The 17,195-nt window shown below is 27.4% G+C and overlaps 1 protein-coding gene across 1 annotated transcript; it reads right to left on the reverse strand.

The window, feature by feature from the left end:
* On the reverse strand, window positions 1-16,666 carry LOC123264980 (sorting nexin-29). Its single transcript, XM_044728540.1, has 7 exons — window positions 16,627-16,666; window positions 15,832-16,091; window positions 13,735-14,342; window positions 11,249-11,852; window positions 8,062-8,242; window positions 4,535-4,815; window positions 1-129 (listed from the first exon to the last, which is right to left on the reverse strand). Exons 1-7 carry the CDS (start codon window positions 16,627-16,629, stop codon window positions 57-59), a joined length of 2,010 nt encoding a protein of 669 aa, XP_044584475.1. The 5' UTR covers window positions 16,630-16,666; the 3' UTR covers window positions 1-56.
* Window positions 16,667-17,195: the final 529 nt, after the last annotated feature.

A 17,195-nucleotide genomic window follows, 5' to 3' on the forward strand; every position in this document is an offset into this window, starting at 1 on the left:
GTATATAAATTTTTCTATTATATACATAAATTTTGTATGTACAAATAAAGCTTTATTCACAGACCCATGTACTGAGGAGAAGAAGAGAGATTGTTCCTTGATTTTCTTTCTTCATTGTTTGTCTGGTCACTGAAATACAATTTAATTTTTTCAAGTAGAAAAATTAGATTATAAGTACTTGGTCGAAAAAAAAAATTTTTAAATTATGGTTTTAAGAATCTTTTTAAGTGATTTTAAGGAAGTTCGAGCGAATCTAATGGAAAAAATAATTTCTAACTTTGAGCTTTGAAATTAAGTATACATAAAAAGAAATACGTAATTTATCTAATCCCAAAATTTAAAAAAGATTCACCGTTTAGTTACTTAGATATTAAATTATAAAAATCACATATTTTATCTCCTTATACACGGGCTCTTATGGCGGACAAATGTTTTGTCGAGACTTTAATTATTTATTTCAATATTAACCTCCCAACTTTAACGGATAAAAAACTATACACGTAAAACTTGGATTATTGCAAAATATAAAAACAATTTAATAATAATACATTACCGATATAATTTTTGAAATATTTAAAGTTAAATTTTATGTTTGTAACTCGTTTATCGTCAGCCATTTATTCGAATAAAAATTTGACATCGCGTCAACAGCTAAGAAAAAAAAAAAAGGATAGAAATATAGTTAGAGAGAGTAATAAATACCAAAGTCATTTTATTACTTAACTTTATTAAATAAGTAAAAATCATAAATTATTAAATTGTTTAAATTATTTTAAATTAAACTAAAGAATTTTAACGAATATTGGGAAAATTTAAATTTTTTAAAAATTTTAACATTATTTTGACTCATTAGTTACGCTCGAACTTTCTTAATATAAAAATTAATATATGAAAAATTTTAAGTCTTACTAGCGAGCAGTCACTACGTGACTGCCTAAAATTAAGGATTGTAAATAAGAAAATTTAGACTTGATGATTTTTTGATATTTATGACACTATACATAGTCTGGGTACTTTTTAAATAAATTTTAAAAATAATATTGCTATCACAGGATCAATTACTAATAATTTAATGGACAAATGTCACGGAACAAATTTATAGAACCAACAAACTATTAAAAACTCCTCCAAAAACTTTAAGTAAAAAATTTTCTAAAAAATATATAAAACTTAGGCGCTAATTCTTGTGAAGACCTTTCTGATGATACCAAATTAAACTACAGAAATTCTTTTAAAAATAATAATATGCTCGTTGCAAAATTTTCCTTATTCTCAATTATTTAAATCATAAATAACGCTGAAAAAATATCAAACTCAATTTACGATATAATACCCGTTAAAAATTTTTCTTGGTCTCTTAAGGAAGTTCCTTAAAGAAGTTCGAGCGTAACTAATGAGTCAAAATAATGTTAAAATTTTTTTTTAATTTTAGTCTTCCCAATATTCGTAAAAATTCTTTATTTTAATTTAAAATAATTTAAACAATTTAATAATTGATGATTTTTACTTATTTAATAAAGTAAAGAAATAAAATGACTTTGGTATTTATTACTTGCCGGAATAAATAATCAGATTTGGCAATAGCGCGCTTGATTATACCCATAACAGAGACGTGGATGAGTGTGTGAGTTAAACATTTATCTCTATGTAACTATATTTCTATCCTTTTCTTTTTTCTCAACTGTTGACGCGATGTTGTCAAATCTTTATTCGAATAAATGGCTGACGATAAACGAGTTACAAACATAAAATTTGACTTTAAATATTTCAAAAATTATATCGGTAATGTATTATTATTAAATTGTTTTTATATTTTGCAATAATCCAAGTTTTGCGTGTATAGTTTTTTATCTGTTAAAATTGGGAGGTTAATATTGAAATAAATAATTAAAGTCTCGACAAAACGTTTGTCCGCCATAAGAGCCCGTGTATAAGGAGATAAAATATGTGATTTTTAAAATTTAATATCTATATAACTAAACGATGAATCTTTTTTTAATTTTGGGATTAGATAAATTACGTATTTCTTTATATGTATACTTAATTTCAAAGCTCAAAATTGAAAATTATTTTTTACATTAGATTCGCTCGAACCTCCTTAATTGTATAAATTAATTTTTGACCCAACCACATTGACATGTACAAAACAAAATAAATAATCAATTTTTGTTTATCGCGAAATTCTAATCTATTTCTAACTACTTTGAAAATTTATCATAATAAATTTTAGAAAACTATTTAGAAAAGATAATGAAACATTTAAAATGCACTAATTCAAGTCTCCTTTCCAATGATCCTAAATTTAATTTAAAAAACTTATTCTCTTAATTATATAAATTAATATATTAAAAATTTTGAGTCCTTTTAGCAGGCAGTCACTACGTGACTGCCGAAAATTACGGATTATAAATAATAAAATTTAAACTTGATGATTTTTTTTATATTTATGACACTATACATAGTCTGAGTACTTTTTAAATAAATTTTAAAAATAATAGTGCTATCACAGGATCAATTACTAATAATTTAATGGACAAATGTCATGGAACAAATTTATAGAACCAACAAATTATTAAAAACTCCTCCAAAAACTTTAAATAAAAAATTTTCTAAAAAATATATAAAACCTAGGCACTAATTCTTATGAAGACCTTTCTGATGATACCAAATTAAACTACAAAAATTCCTTTAAAAATAATAATAAGCCCGTCAGAAAATTTTCCTTATTCTCAATTATTTAAATCATAAATAACGCTGAAAAAATATCAAATCCAATTTACGATATAATACCCGTTAAAAATTTTTCTTAGTCTCTTAATTACATAAATTAATTTTTGACCCAACCACATTGACATGTACAAAACAAAATAAATAAATAAACAATTTTTATTAATCGCGAAATTCTAATCTATTTATAACTACTTCAAAAAGTTATCATAATAAATGAATTATTTTAGAAAAGAAAATAAAACATTTAAAATGCACTAATTCAAGTTTCCTTTCCAATGATCCTAAATTTAATTTAAAAAACTTATTCTCTTAATTATATAAATTAATTTATTAAAAATTTTGAGTCCTTCTAGCAGGCAGTCACTACGTGACTGCCGAAAATTACGGATTATAAATAATAAAATTTAGACTCGATGATTTTTTTGATATTTATGACACTATACATAGTCTGGGTACTTTTTAAATAAATTTTAAAAATAATAGTGCTATCACAGGATCAATTACTAATAATTTAATGGACAAATGTCATGGAACAAATTTATAGAACCAACAAACTATTAAAAACTCCTCCAAAAACTTTAAATAAAAAATTTTCTAAAAAATATATAAAACCTAGGCACTAATTCTTATGAAGACCTTTCTGATGATACCAAATTAAACTACAAAAATTCATTTAAAAATAATAATAAGCTCCTCGGAAAATTTTCCTTACTCTCTCAATTATTTAAATCATAAATGACTATTGCTGAAAAAATATCAAACCCAATTTAGGATACAGATATACCCGTTAAAAATCTTTCTTAGTCTCTTAATTATATAAATTAATTTTTGACCCAACCACATTGACATGTACAAAACAAAATAAATAATCAATTTTTGTTTATCGCGAAATTCTAATCTATTTATAACTACTTCAAAAAGTTATCATAATAAATGAATTATTTTAGAAAAGAAAATAAAACATTTAAAATGCACTAATTCAAGTCTCCTTTCCAATGATCCTAAATTTAATTTAAAAAACTTATTCTCTTAATTATATAAATTAATTTATTAAAAATTTTGAGTCCTTCTAGCAGGCAGTCACTACGTGACTGCCGAAAATTACGGATTATAAATAATAAAATTTAGACTTGATGATTTTTTTGATATTTATGACACTATACATAGTCTGGGTACTTTTTAAATAAATTTTAAAAATAATAGTGCTATCACAGGATCAATTACTAATAATTTAATGGACAAATGTCATGGAACAAATTTATAGAACCAACAAACTATTAAAAACTCCTCCAAAAACTTTAAATAAAAAATTGACTACTAAAAAATATATAAAACCTAGGCACTAATTCTTATGAAAACCTTTCTGATGATACCAAATTAAACTACAAAAATTCCTTTAAAAATAATAATAAGCCCGTCAGAAAATTTTCCTTATTCTCAATTATTTAAATCATAAATAACGCTGAAAAAATATCAAACCCAATTTACGATATAATACCCGTTAAAAATTTTTCTTAGTCTCTTAATTACATAAATTAATTTTTTACCCAACCACATTGACATGTACAAAACAAAATAAATAAATAAACAATTTTTATTAATCGCGAAATTCTAATCTATTTATAACTACTTCAAAAAGTTATCATAATAAATGAATTATTTTAGAAAAAGAAATGAAACATTTAAAAAGCACTAATTCAAATCTCTTTTCTAATGATCCTAATTATAATTTAAAGAACTAATTTTATCGTCTAAATACCGGCCAAAATTCCTTATTTCTTTATAAATCATAAAAAATAGTTACCCAAAAAATGGCATTAATGAAACTAAAGTTTGCCTGGTAGGCCGTATGGTAAATGCAGGTGAGCATTGAGCCAGTCTTCCCACAACTCTTCTCAGCCACTGTTGTAGTTTCTGTCTTCTTTCTTCCACAAACTTGGCATCTTTGTTCCCAAGAGTTTTCTTCGGAGGGAATTCAAAGGTTGTCACCACAGCATCGTGCTTCTTTAGTTCCCGATAGAGAGCGTAGAACTGTGCGTACCGTCGGTAGATATTCCATTCAATATCTCTTATACGTACATAGATCTAAATTACCCGATAAAAATTCAATATTACTATTAACATCATCAATAAAAATTCAATATTACTATTAGGTGTTTGAATTAATTCGTAGAGTTTTAAAAAAGATAGCGCAAATAGTAAAGGATTGCATTGGTACCTAAAGTCATCTACTTTATGTGAAACAGCTATCATTAACCCTTCGTTGGTCGCGCTATGAGCGATTCCCCGCTTTTTTTTTTCAATTCGTTATAAAAAAAAAAATAATTTTTTCCAGCCTTAAAAAATTTAGCTATTCCTTCTTCAATTCATTTAGCATGCACCTAAACAGTTTTTAAAGTTGTAGGTATTTTTATTAATTAGATATTAAATAATAAATGTCGTAAGAACATGGAATCGCGGCGATTCCCCGTAAGCGCGACCAAACCCGACCATGAAATTTTATTCGCAGCATTGCCAATTATATGAAACTTGAATAAATAAAAACAATATGGCCGTCATCAGCTGTTATAGTTGTTATGCGCATGTCCCATAAAGTTATTTATTTAATTTATTTGTGCAATGTTATTGTAAGTAATTTTAATATAAAAATAAAAATATAAATAAATAAATATAAATATAAATATAAATAAATAAATATCATTACGTGGATTGGATCACAAGAATAATAATATTACTACTGTTTCAAGTCATTATTCTTAAATAATAATTCTTAATATATATAATTTCTGTTCTTATTATGTGTTCTTATGTATAATTCTTAATTATATGTGAATGTTATAAAATGTAATTTTTCAATAAAAAAAATATTAATTTACGAGGAACTTTCATCATCCATTTGATTTCATTGTTCTATTGCGCTAATTATTAATTTTTATTTCATACCAACTCAAATTTTACCGCGCTTACTTAAAAGTATACTTGGCAACACTGTAAGAAAATTAACATTGCGGCGATTCCCTAACCACGCGACCAATGAAGGCGGGCAGTGAAGCGCGACCAACGAAGGGTTAAGCGTGTCATAAGCTATCATTATTATTTTTTTAATGTAAACAACAACACTCCGTAATTTATTAAAAATGTCAAAATTAGTTCGGGATAAAGTGTTTTTGCGGGGAGTTTTTCTTCATTATTTTAAGGTAGTACCCTCGCCAAAGTCGTTTTCTTAGGATTTTTTTTTAATTTTGGCAGATTAATGTTCATATAATTCTGCGTCGATTGGCGCAGCAATTTGAGAATTTTTGACCATCTAGTTTCCGAGATATTTAATTTCAAAGTTTGAGTTTTGAACGCTCTTATACATTACAGTATACGGGATATCGAAAAATTTACCTACAAACATTTTTATATCTTAGAAACTTTTCTTAGGATCTTTTTAAAAAACTAGAGTAACGTTAACTAACAACTAAACAATTAAAAAAAAAAAATTCATTGATAATTACCACACAGTTTCAGAGATATTTAGTAATAAGTAATTAAAAATTTACCAGACTTTAGCCGAGGAGGGGATACGATAATAAAGCTGTGGCAACAGCGCAAGTTTTGTAAGCCGCGAAAGAAGTATGAGATGCGCATGCGCTGACAAATTTGAAAAGTTTAATTTACGTTAGGTGTAATATTATAGTTATTAATTTTATTTATTTAAAAAAAAAACTATGATTATTTTATGAAAATAAGTATTTTTTATGATACTAAAATTAGTCGACATTTTTAATTTTTGATTTTTTTAATAATTAAATAAGAAAAAAAATTTTTTTTTTTATATTGCATTTACAGTTTTTGAAGTTTTTTTCAAGTGAAATTTTTTTTTATTTTTTTGTAATCATTTTTTCAATAAAAAAAAATTCTAAAAATTTTTAAATGTTGGCTGAATTAATTTTAATTTTTTTTTATATTTATTAAAAATTCAAAAAGTTAACAATTTTAATATAATAATATATATTAATCTTTCATAAGTTATAAAAATAATAGTCAGATGAAATAATAAAAAATACTTAAATTTAAAATCAGTTAATACATATAAACACAAAAATTTAATTACTTATTTTTCTGAAAAAACAAAACAATATTGTCAATAATTTTTTTTCTATTTGTTATTTGTATAGTTATTTGCATATGTGCTAGAGATTTCTGTCGTTTTTCAAGGACTTTTTTTCATGAATCGTCTTTTATATGTCGATTTTTCAGACATTGTTACTATATTTCCAAATAAATGTATGTAAATAAATAAATAAACGCATGTATCAAAACAGAGATTAGTCTACAGCTAGTCCAAAACACTACAGTATAACCACTATAATAGTATATTACACACCTAGGGAAGTAAAGTAAGAAATGTCTCAGATCACATGTAATTGTTGGCCGAGGCGAAGCCGAGGTCAACAAACATGTGATCTGAGACATTTCTTACTTTTTTTGCCCTCCGGGCGGAAAGTGACAACTTTCGTCCCGCTGCGCTAAACTAAGTTGCCGCTTTCCGCCTTCGTCGGACAAAAAAATAGTATACACTCCACGGGAAGTAAATAAGAAAGCCTCAGATCACATGTTTGTTGACCTCGGCTTCGCCTCGGCCAACAATTACATGTGATCTGAGACATTTCTTACTTTACTTCCCTAGGTGTGTAATATACTATACTTCCCTAGGTGTGTAATATACTATTTTTGTCCGACGAAGGCGGAAAGCGGCAACTTAGTTTAGCGCAGCGGGACGAAAGTTGTCACTTTCCGCCCGGAGGGCAAAAAAATATCATAATGCTCACGCAGTGTTGCCAGATTTTTCAAACGATCAGTTTCTCGTTCGTGATTGGCTGAAATAAGTACATAAACAGCAAAAAGTTTTAGGCTTGTCAATAATGACTATCCGGTATGTGTACCGTATACTCTAGCATAAACTTTTGACGACGGAAGTCACGAGGGTAATACCTTAATATGAATAAAACTGCTGCCGAAAGTCATCGAATTTTAGTGGGTGTTTATGGTGAGCATGCTCTAGCTGAGCAAACATGTAGAAAGTGGTGACTTCGATCTGGAAGATAAAGAACGACCTGGGCAGTTGAAAAAGTTTGAAGATGAAAAATTGGAGGAATTGCTCAATAAAGACTCATGTCAAACGCTTCAGGAATTGACTATGTCATTGAATAAGGGATTTTTTGTATTTGAATTTAAATAAATAATTTTTTGTTAAGTTAAAAACGCTACGAATTAATTCCAACTAATATTACCATCATCAATTACAATAAACAATAAAAAATTTCATTAAAAAAAAGAAAAAACCTGATAAACATGATGAACATCAGAAGCCTGTCCCGTGAGAAAAGCAGAAGGGATCCATATGTTAATAAAGCAAGGCTGATCCAAGCTCATATCTTCTTCATTAAGCGGCCCGCGGAGACATTCAAGCTCAGCTTGCAGCCGCTTGACCAAGTTATCACGATTGGTAAGCTGCATCGTCAACCTAGCATATCACATTAAAGTTAGTCATTTGACAATTTTTTAATTTTATTTTTCATAAAATTATTTTTAAAAAGATTTAATTTTTAATCCAAATTATTAACAGAATAAAAAAAATTTTATGATGATAAGTATTTAGGCTGCATTCGAAAATGCTCTGTCTCTAGATACATAATTAAGAAATTACCTTGTATCTTGTCAACTATTGACATTTTTAAAGATATAAGCTCATCTTGATGTTACACTCATCAAGACCTTTTATTTGAGTACCCACATCAATTTTTCATATATTTTATATATTTATATATATTACATATATGTATATATAAAAAATATATAAAAATGCATATGGGTACTCAAATGAAAGCTCTTGATAACCGTAACATCAGGATGAGCTTATATCTTTAAAAATATCAATAATTAAAAAATAACCTTGTATTTTGTGAACTATTGACATTTTTAAAGATATAGGCTCATCTCGATGTTACACTCATCGAGACCTTTCATTTGAGTACCCACATCAATTTTTCATATATTTTATATATTTATATATATTACATATATGTATATATAAAAAATATAAAAATGCATATGGGTACTCAAATGAAAGCTCTTGATAAGCGTAACATCAGGATGAGCTTATATCTTTAAAAATATCAATAATTAAAAAATAACCTTGTATTTTGTAAACTATTGACATTTTTAAAGATATAGGCTCATCTCGATGTTACACTCATCGAGACCTTTCATTTGAGTACCCACATCAATTTTTCATATATTTTATATATTTATATATATTACATATATGTATATATGAAAAATATATAAAAATGCATATGGGTACTCAAATGAAAGCTCTTGATAAGCGTAACATCAGGATGAGCTTATATCTTTAAAAATATCAATAATTAAAAAATAACCTTGTATTTTGTGAACTATTGATATTTTTAAAGATATAAGCTCATCTCGATGTTACACTCATCGAGACCTTTCATTTGAGTACCCACGTTGGAGCCAGGGGTTCTGGTTGACGCCTTTAGAGTTAGGAAAAAGGCTCATGCCAAAGGTGCGCAGCGTGGAGGAGGCTCACCTGGTTCGCGTTCGCTCGTTATTGTTTTTAACAACAAGGACTTTTGCAAGAAGTTGGTAGCTGCTAAGAAGAGTAAACCGAACTTAACTGCCAAGGAAGTTGATGGGTCTTTTGCGGATACCAAAGTCTATATTAATCACCGTCAGCCAGTTCAACTGTATCAGCAGATGCTGCAGTTTTTATGAGAAAGTCTGATGATTGTCGGCCGATTAAAATTTTGCCGTCGACGGACCTGCAGAAGATCGTCATCTAGCTATTTACGTCTCTTACGTCATTAGTTGCTGACAGAAGTGTTGAATTTCCAGTGCTCATTCTCTAACAATGCCTCTTTGAAAATTTCGTGACTTTTACAGACTTATTGATGCGCTTGTAGTGCTATCCAGTGTTACATGATACTTGCTTTGCCTTATTATTCATATTTTTCATTTTATTTTTAGAAATTATTTTAATTGCCTTTTGTTATAAATTAAATTCTGTATAATTTTAACTAAACTGCTATGATTAATGACGAGAAGAGACATTATTTAAAGACATTTTGCTTTCTGCGCTTTCTATATTGTTTTTTTAACTTCCCGCTAAGAAAATCGAAGATTTTCAAAAATCGGGAAGTTATTGTTTTCACCCCGTTTTGCAAAAATCGAGTTTTCATCAGAACTTGACGTTTTAAGGTCACAGGAAGCTTCCCTGACTATCCCCGCGAGGTTGTCACGGTGTCTGTATGTATGTATGTATGTATGTGTGTGTGTGTGTGTGAAAGTATGTGAACCGCTTATAACTTTTGAACGGCTTGACCGATTTCATCGCGGTTGGTGCCATTCGAAAGGGCTTGACCAAACTTAGATAGTTTGAAAACTATTTGAACCGATTCAGATCAATAGGTTTTGAAAAATCTCAAAAAAAATAAGAAAAAAATCATTTTTGAAAGTGGTTTTTTTTGGAATAACTTTTAAACGGCTTGATGGTTCAATTCCAAAAACTAATCAGCTCTTAACTTCAAAAAACCACGTCGATCGCCACCAGTCCGGTCAAAATCGGTTGAGTCGTTCGAGAGATATCGTGAACGAAAGAAAACCGAAAAAAGTGTTTTTTCGGAATAACTCCGAAATTCTTAGCGCGATCAATTCAAAATTTAAGATTCTTTGTGAGGCTTGAAAAACTGCGTCGAATGGTGCCAACCGCGTGAAAATCGGTTTATTCATTCAAAAGTTATTGCGGTTTAAAAATTCAAAAAATAGTGTCTTATCAAATCCCTATCAGACTTTTGAGCTCGAAGAGCTCAAAAGCATAGGAAAGCAATCTCTTTGAGCTCGGAGAGCTCAAAATAACCCATAAATTGTATTTTTGAGCTCGAAGAGCTCAAAAACGTCATTGGTGCAATTTTAAGCGCCTAAGTATGGAATTAGCGGGAAGTTGCAGGGATGGCCTTCAGGGTCAACCGTTTTCCTAATTTTTTTTCTTTTTCATTTCTTTTTGACAAAGCACACTCTGTATAATAGTTTTCCTCTGTATAAATAATTTTTTATATCTTTGTATATTTTGTACCTTTTGGCTATCAGGGGACTTAGTCCTATAGCCAGTAAATAAATACATTACATCAATTTTTCATATATTTTATATATTTCTATATATTACATATATGTATATATGAAAAATATATCAAAAATGCATGTGGGTACTCAAATGAAAGCTCTTGATGAGTGTAACATCAAAATGAGCTTATATCTTAAAAAACATCAATATTTAAGCAAGTACAGTACAATCTAACAAAAGTAATTATATAATAAAGCAAAATCTTATTTATTGCTAGTTTTTTTATAATTTTTAAATGTCAATTTTTTTTAATAATTTTTTTTTTGCTATAATTTATTTGTTATAAATTTATTAAAATTATTAAACAAATAAATAAATCGATTTTCATACCTAGCATTAAACTCCATCAGCTCAGCATGCATCTCCGCGACCTGTACCAATTTCTCCTGATACTGTTCCGCCTCGTAGTGATAATCCCTAGCTTGTTCATCTTCACCCACCGTGGCATCAGAGTCTCTCCTGAGCATCTGTACAGCAGTGACATACTTCCTCAATTGCTGCCTCAGCAATTCATTTTCTCTATTCAGCGCTTGAAGCTGGACTTCATGACGATCTAAATAATTCTGGTGCTGGCGCTGAAAGCGAGCCAGCTGGAGCCGACTTGTAACAGCGTCCTCCTTGGCCTGTTCCAGGACTTCTTCCATGGCAATGAGCCTGACCCTCAATGCTTCAGTGTCTAATTCACTAGCATCAACATGCGAGTCCAGGCCCAGAGGTTCCGTAGCTTCTACAGCGTCCTCAGTCAGTTCCGCGTCTAGGTAGTTCGGCAAGGTCACCAACATGTCTTCTAAAGTCTGGTCCAATGGCGACACAGGAACTAGCCCGCCCATGCTGCCATCTGTGAGAGGAGTCAAGACTCGTTCCTCTTCTGGAGATTCATTTAATTCATTCGGACCCCAAGCGACATCTGGCTCCGGAACATCGGCTTTATTAACTTTATTTTAAAAAAATTAATTTAGTGAAAAAGTTAATTTAATATAAAAATTAATTTAATAAGAAAATTTATTAAATAAAAAAATTAATTAAGGTATAATACCCAGTACTTGAACACTTATAAAAATGGGACCAGTATTTGAACAGACTTTTTGAATTGTTATAATACAAAATCCGTAAATTTATTATGAGTAATATAAGCATATTATAATTATTAAATGATACAGTAATTGATTTTTGTAAGTTTTTTCAATTATAAATCAAAACAATTATATTTTTATTAACTTAAAAGTTGACATGTCAAGAATCCCCGATAGATGCTATTTTTTTCATTAAAAATGTACTAAATCGTAAACCGAACAATCAGGAAAAAAAACGGTATATCATCATTTTAAGTAAAAAAAATTGTACCATCTAATGAAATAGTCTTTTCTAAATAACATATATTTTTTGCAAAGACATAAACTAGAATTTTTATATTAAATTTTAGCGTTCAACTATACCTCGAAATTTTCAAAGCGGTACCCATAACCTGAACAGGTTGAGGCCGTATAATTTTAACAGCACTATAACCTCTAATAGGTTTATAGACTAGTGATCAGCATTGTCATTTGTATTAATTACTGCAATTTAAATAAGTTTTATGACTAAAAATTAGTATAGTTAAAAATTATTGAACGTTTTGAATAGAGTTTTTTTGATTTATAATTGAAAATTTGCTTTGTCATTCATAAAAAATGTAATTAAAAAATTAAATACAAATATTTATCATTTTTAAATGAACATATTAAATATTGACAGTATTATTTTTAATATTATTCAATAATATGTTATATTTCTTTAGATATTTCAATAAAACGTTGAAAATTTTTGGTGTGCCTATTGCCATATATTTTATTAGTTCAACTACTGCTCCCAAAGTGTTCAACTACTGCGGCTTGTCAGAATTGATTGTTTAACTACTACTCCTTTGATAGTCTATTTTAAAAACGTTGTCAAAATATAAATAATCAATTATCTTTGTTATTTTGCTAATCAATTCAAAATTGTTTATATTTTCATAAAAATCACTAATTTGAACTAATAATCTCTTTATATATTAAAAGTAGGGTCAAATAAATTTTACTTTGAAACCTGTTCAAGGAAGTTCGAGCAAATCTAATGTAAAAAATAATTTCCAACTTTGAGCTTTGAAATTAAGTATACGTATAAATAAATACGTAATTTATCTAATCCCAAAATTAAAAAAAGATTATTTTATCTCCTTATACACGGACTCTTATGGCGGACAAACGTTTTGTCGAGACTTTAATTATTTATTTCAATATTAACCTCCCAACTTTAACGGATAAAAAACTATACACGCAAAACTTGGATTATTGCAAAATATAAAAACAATTTAATAATAATACATTACCGATAAAATTTTTGAAATATTTAAAGTTAAATTTTATGTTTGTAACTCGTTTATCGTCAGCCATTTATTCGAATAAAGATTTGACAACATCGCGTCAACAGCTGAGAAAAAACAAAAGGATAGAAATATAGTTACAGAGAGAGAATTGTTTAACTCACACACTCATCCACGTCTCTGTTATGGGTATAATCAAACGCGCTATTGCCAAATCTGTTTATTTATTCCGGCAAGTAATAAATACCAAAGTCATTTTATTACTTAACTTTATTAAATAAGTAAAAATCATCAATTATTAAATTGTTTAAATTATTTTAAATTAAAATAAAGAATTTTTACAAATATTGGGAAGACTAAAATTAAAAAAAAATTTTAACACTATTTTGACTCATTAGTTACGCTCGAACTTCCTTAATAAAAAAATTAATTTTTATAAAATATTTCCAATCTAAAAATAAAAATATTTTACCCTGAAGTTCCTGTTCCGGGTCTAGAAAATTGCTAGATGGCGCTGAAGCTTCAGCAGGAACTTCTGGAACTCCTAGGGGAGAGTTTAAGCAAGTAGGTGGCGCGCTGATCGATTTACTGGCGCTGTCAATCACTCCTCGCTCCTCCTCGTCGTTGTCGAAGGATATTATGTGCATCGGGACCTTTCTTCTCACTCTTTCCCGAGTCGCTGGCTCTCCTGAAGAAATTATTGGTTCCGATTGAGAAGCTCTGCATCTATCTATCTGCCGGTCGTCCAGCTCCTCGTTGTCCACCCGGATGGCAAAGACTATCGTTCCCAAGCCAGCTGCCACTGTTGGCAAGACTGAGGATCTTTCTTGGTCGAGGATAAAAGCCCAGTCCTCGTAGAAAGGGGATAAGTTTGAGTTTATGATTGATTGCAAGTGCCGTTCTAGGGAACGCTCGTTTAAGGCGGCTCGCAGCCAAGCACGTCCTCGTCCGTAGTCGGAGTGGATGTTACGGAGGACTGAGAATCTTTCCTGCTCGTGCCAGGTCAGTTGCTCTTTTATTGCAGGCCAGAAGGCTAGATCTGTCTTTGATGATGAGCCTGTTACCAGGTCTGATACGTGTCTGGAAAATTAAATTGTTTTTTTTTTTTATATTTTGAATTATTTATGACAAATTATCATGAAAATTAATTTAGTAGATATTTGATAATTTTAAGAATTTTTGTACAAATAAATTATATTAAAAAAAAATTATAAAAATATATTGACATGTAGAAATTGAAAAAAATTAAAAATGCAATTTTTTTAAAATAATTTTTTGAAACTAATTAATTTGTTAAAAAAAGTAAAAATAGTCAAGTGACTGCTAACTTAAATGTCATCAAATTAGCAGACATTTTTTAGATTTTTTTTTATAAACTAGAAAATTGCATTATTATTTTTTAGAATTTCTAAAGACTTAATTTTTTTAATAAAAATTTATTTAATAGATATTTTATAATTAAAAAATTTTTTTTATAAATAAATTATAGCAAGAACAATTTTTTCTACATGTCAATTTTTTTTGCGATAATTTTTTACAAAAATTATCAAATATCTGCTACATTAATTTTCATAAATTTATGACATTGAAGTTATGAGTCACTTGACCATTTTTTAATCTTACTTTTAAAAAAATGCATTTTTTAATTTTTTTCTAACAAATTATGGGAAAAAAAAATTGACTTTTAGAAATTTAATAAAATTAAAAATACAATTTAAAAATAATTTTTTGATTAAATAAAAATAAAAAATTCTCAAGTAACGAACATTTTTTAATCTTATTTAAAAAAAAAATCATTTTTAATTTTTTTCTAACAAATAAATTATGGCAAAAAAAAAAATTATATAAAAAAATTGACATTTAGAAATTAAAAAAAAATACAATTTTTTTAAAATAATTTTGTTCTTAAATAAAGTAAAAAAATTGTCAAATGACTGCTAAATTTGATTTCATAAATTTATGACATTAAAGTAATAAAAAATTGTCAAGTGACTGTTGACCATTTTTTAATATTATTTACAAAAAAAAAAATCATTTTTAAAAAATGCATTTTTAATTTTGTTTTAACAAAAAAATTATGGCAAAAAAATTATATAAAAAAATTGACATTTAGAAATTAAAAAAAAAACAAAAAATATAATTTTTTAAAAATAATTTTGTTAAATAAAATTAAAAAATTTTCAAGTAACTGCTACATTTAATTTCATAAATTTATGAACATTAATTTAGCAAATATTCGATAATTTTTGTAACAAATAAATTTATTTATTAAAAAATTATTAAATGTCTATAAATTTCAGTGTAATGAATAATATGAAAATAAAGTTAGCCGACGTTTTTGACTTTTTAATATTTTTTTAATTTGTTAAATTAGAACTAAAAAATATTTTTAAAAAATTGCACTGATAGTTTTTCAAGTTTTTTACAGATGAAATTTTTTTTTTTTTATTTATTTGTAATCATTTTTTCAATGAAAAAAAAATTATAAAAATTTTTAGATGTCAGCTAACTTAATTTTCATATTAATAATTTACAATTATTTATAGTAAAAATAATTATTTCAAATTACCTAAGCGCAGAATTAAGCTTGTCAACGGATTTAGACCTGAGACCATGACGGAATATTGACTCGAATGCGTAACAAAGCTTATAAACACACTGATCTGTCTCAGTAGCCAATTCCATGCGACCCCCGAATCTTACGTGACATGCTTTAGCAGCTGATAATAAATCTTCCTGGAGCTTGAACCTGTCCACTGGATTGTTAGCTTCTATAGTTGCCTCTGTGCTCTGAGAACCTGGTACTATCACTGACATCATACGAAGCGCCTAGAAAATAAAGAAAACACAATTATTTTTTATTTTAATACTGAGCTAGTTAGATTTTAAATGAATGATATTTAAGTTAGCTGTCACTTGACAATTTTTGAATTTTTTTTAACAAAAAAATTTTTCCCAAAAACTTATTTTTAAAAAAATAATAAAGTTAGCCGACATTTTTGATTTTTTTATTTTGCTTAATTTATTAAATTACAACTAAAAAATATTTTTAAAAAATTGCACTTATAATTCTTGAAGTTTTTAACAAATGAAAAAAATTTTTTATAATTCTTTAATAAAAAAAATCATAAAAATTTTTAGATTTCGGCTAGTTTTATTTTCATTGAAAAAAATTGCATTTTTTACTTTTTAAAATTTCTGTCAATTTTTTTTATAATTTTTTTGTTATAAAATTCTTAAAATTATCAAATATATGCTAAATTAATTTTCATTTTAAATGAATGCATTTATGAATAATTACTGTGCTCAACAGCGACATGATTAGATAATTACTTCCTTGAAAAGATAAAAAAATTGTACTTACCATGGATAAATTTTCTGAATTTTCATCAGGAGAAAATCATCTCGAATAAATAAAATAATATTTAATTTTTTTTTTAATAATTTCAACTCACTGCGTTATAAACAATAATATTATCACAATTTTCTCGACTTTCATTGTGTTTTGATTATCCAAATTATTTTTGTTTGCTCAGTCAGTGACTACTTGTCATTTTAATTATCAAACCGCGAGTCATTGCTAATGTGGGCGGATTTTTTATTGTTATATTTATATTTATGTCTTTGTCGTCAAATAAAACTTTATAGAGACAAAAGACAAATAGATTTATGGAAAGAGCTACTGTGATTTTTTTTTACTAAACTAAAAAAAATAAAATAGAAATCAGATTTTTATTTTTAACGGATGCCAGAGGGCGCTGTGGAAAAATAATACTGAAGTTAGCCGTTAGCTGTCAATTTTAAAAATTTTTTTAACAAAAAAATCATTATAAAAATTTTTACTTGTATTTTTTTATTAATTTTCACATCTGGAATTTTTTAATTAAATTTTTTTTTATAATTTAATTGCTATAAAATTGTAAAAAAAAATTT

The sequence above is a fragment of the Cotesia glomerata genome, linkage group LG5 (genome assembly GCF_020080835.1).
Source record: "Cotesia glomerata isolate CgM1 linkage group LG5, MPM_Cglom_v2.3, whole genome shotgun sequence".
In the NCBI taxonomy this organism is placed as follows: Eukaryota; Metazoa; Arthropoda; class Insecta; order Hymenoptera; family Braconidae; genus Cotesia; species Cotesia glomerata.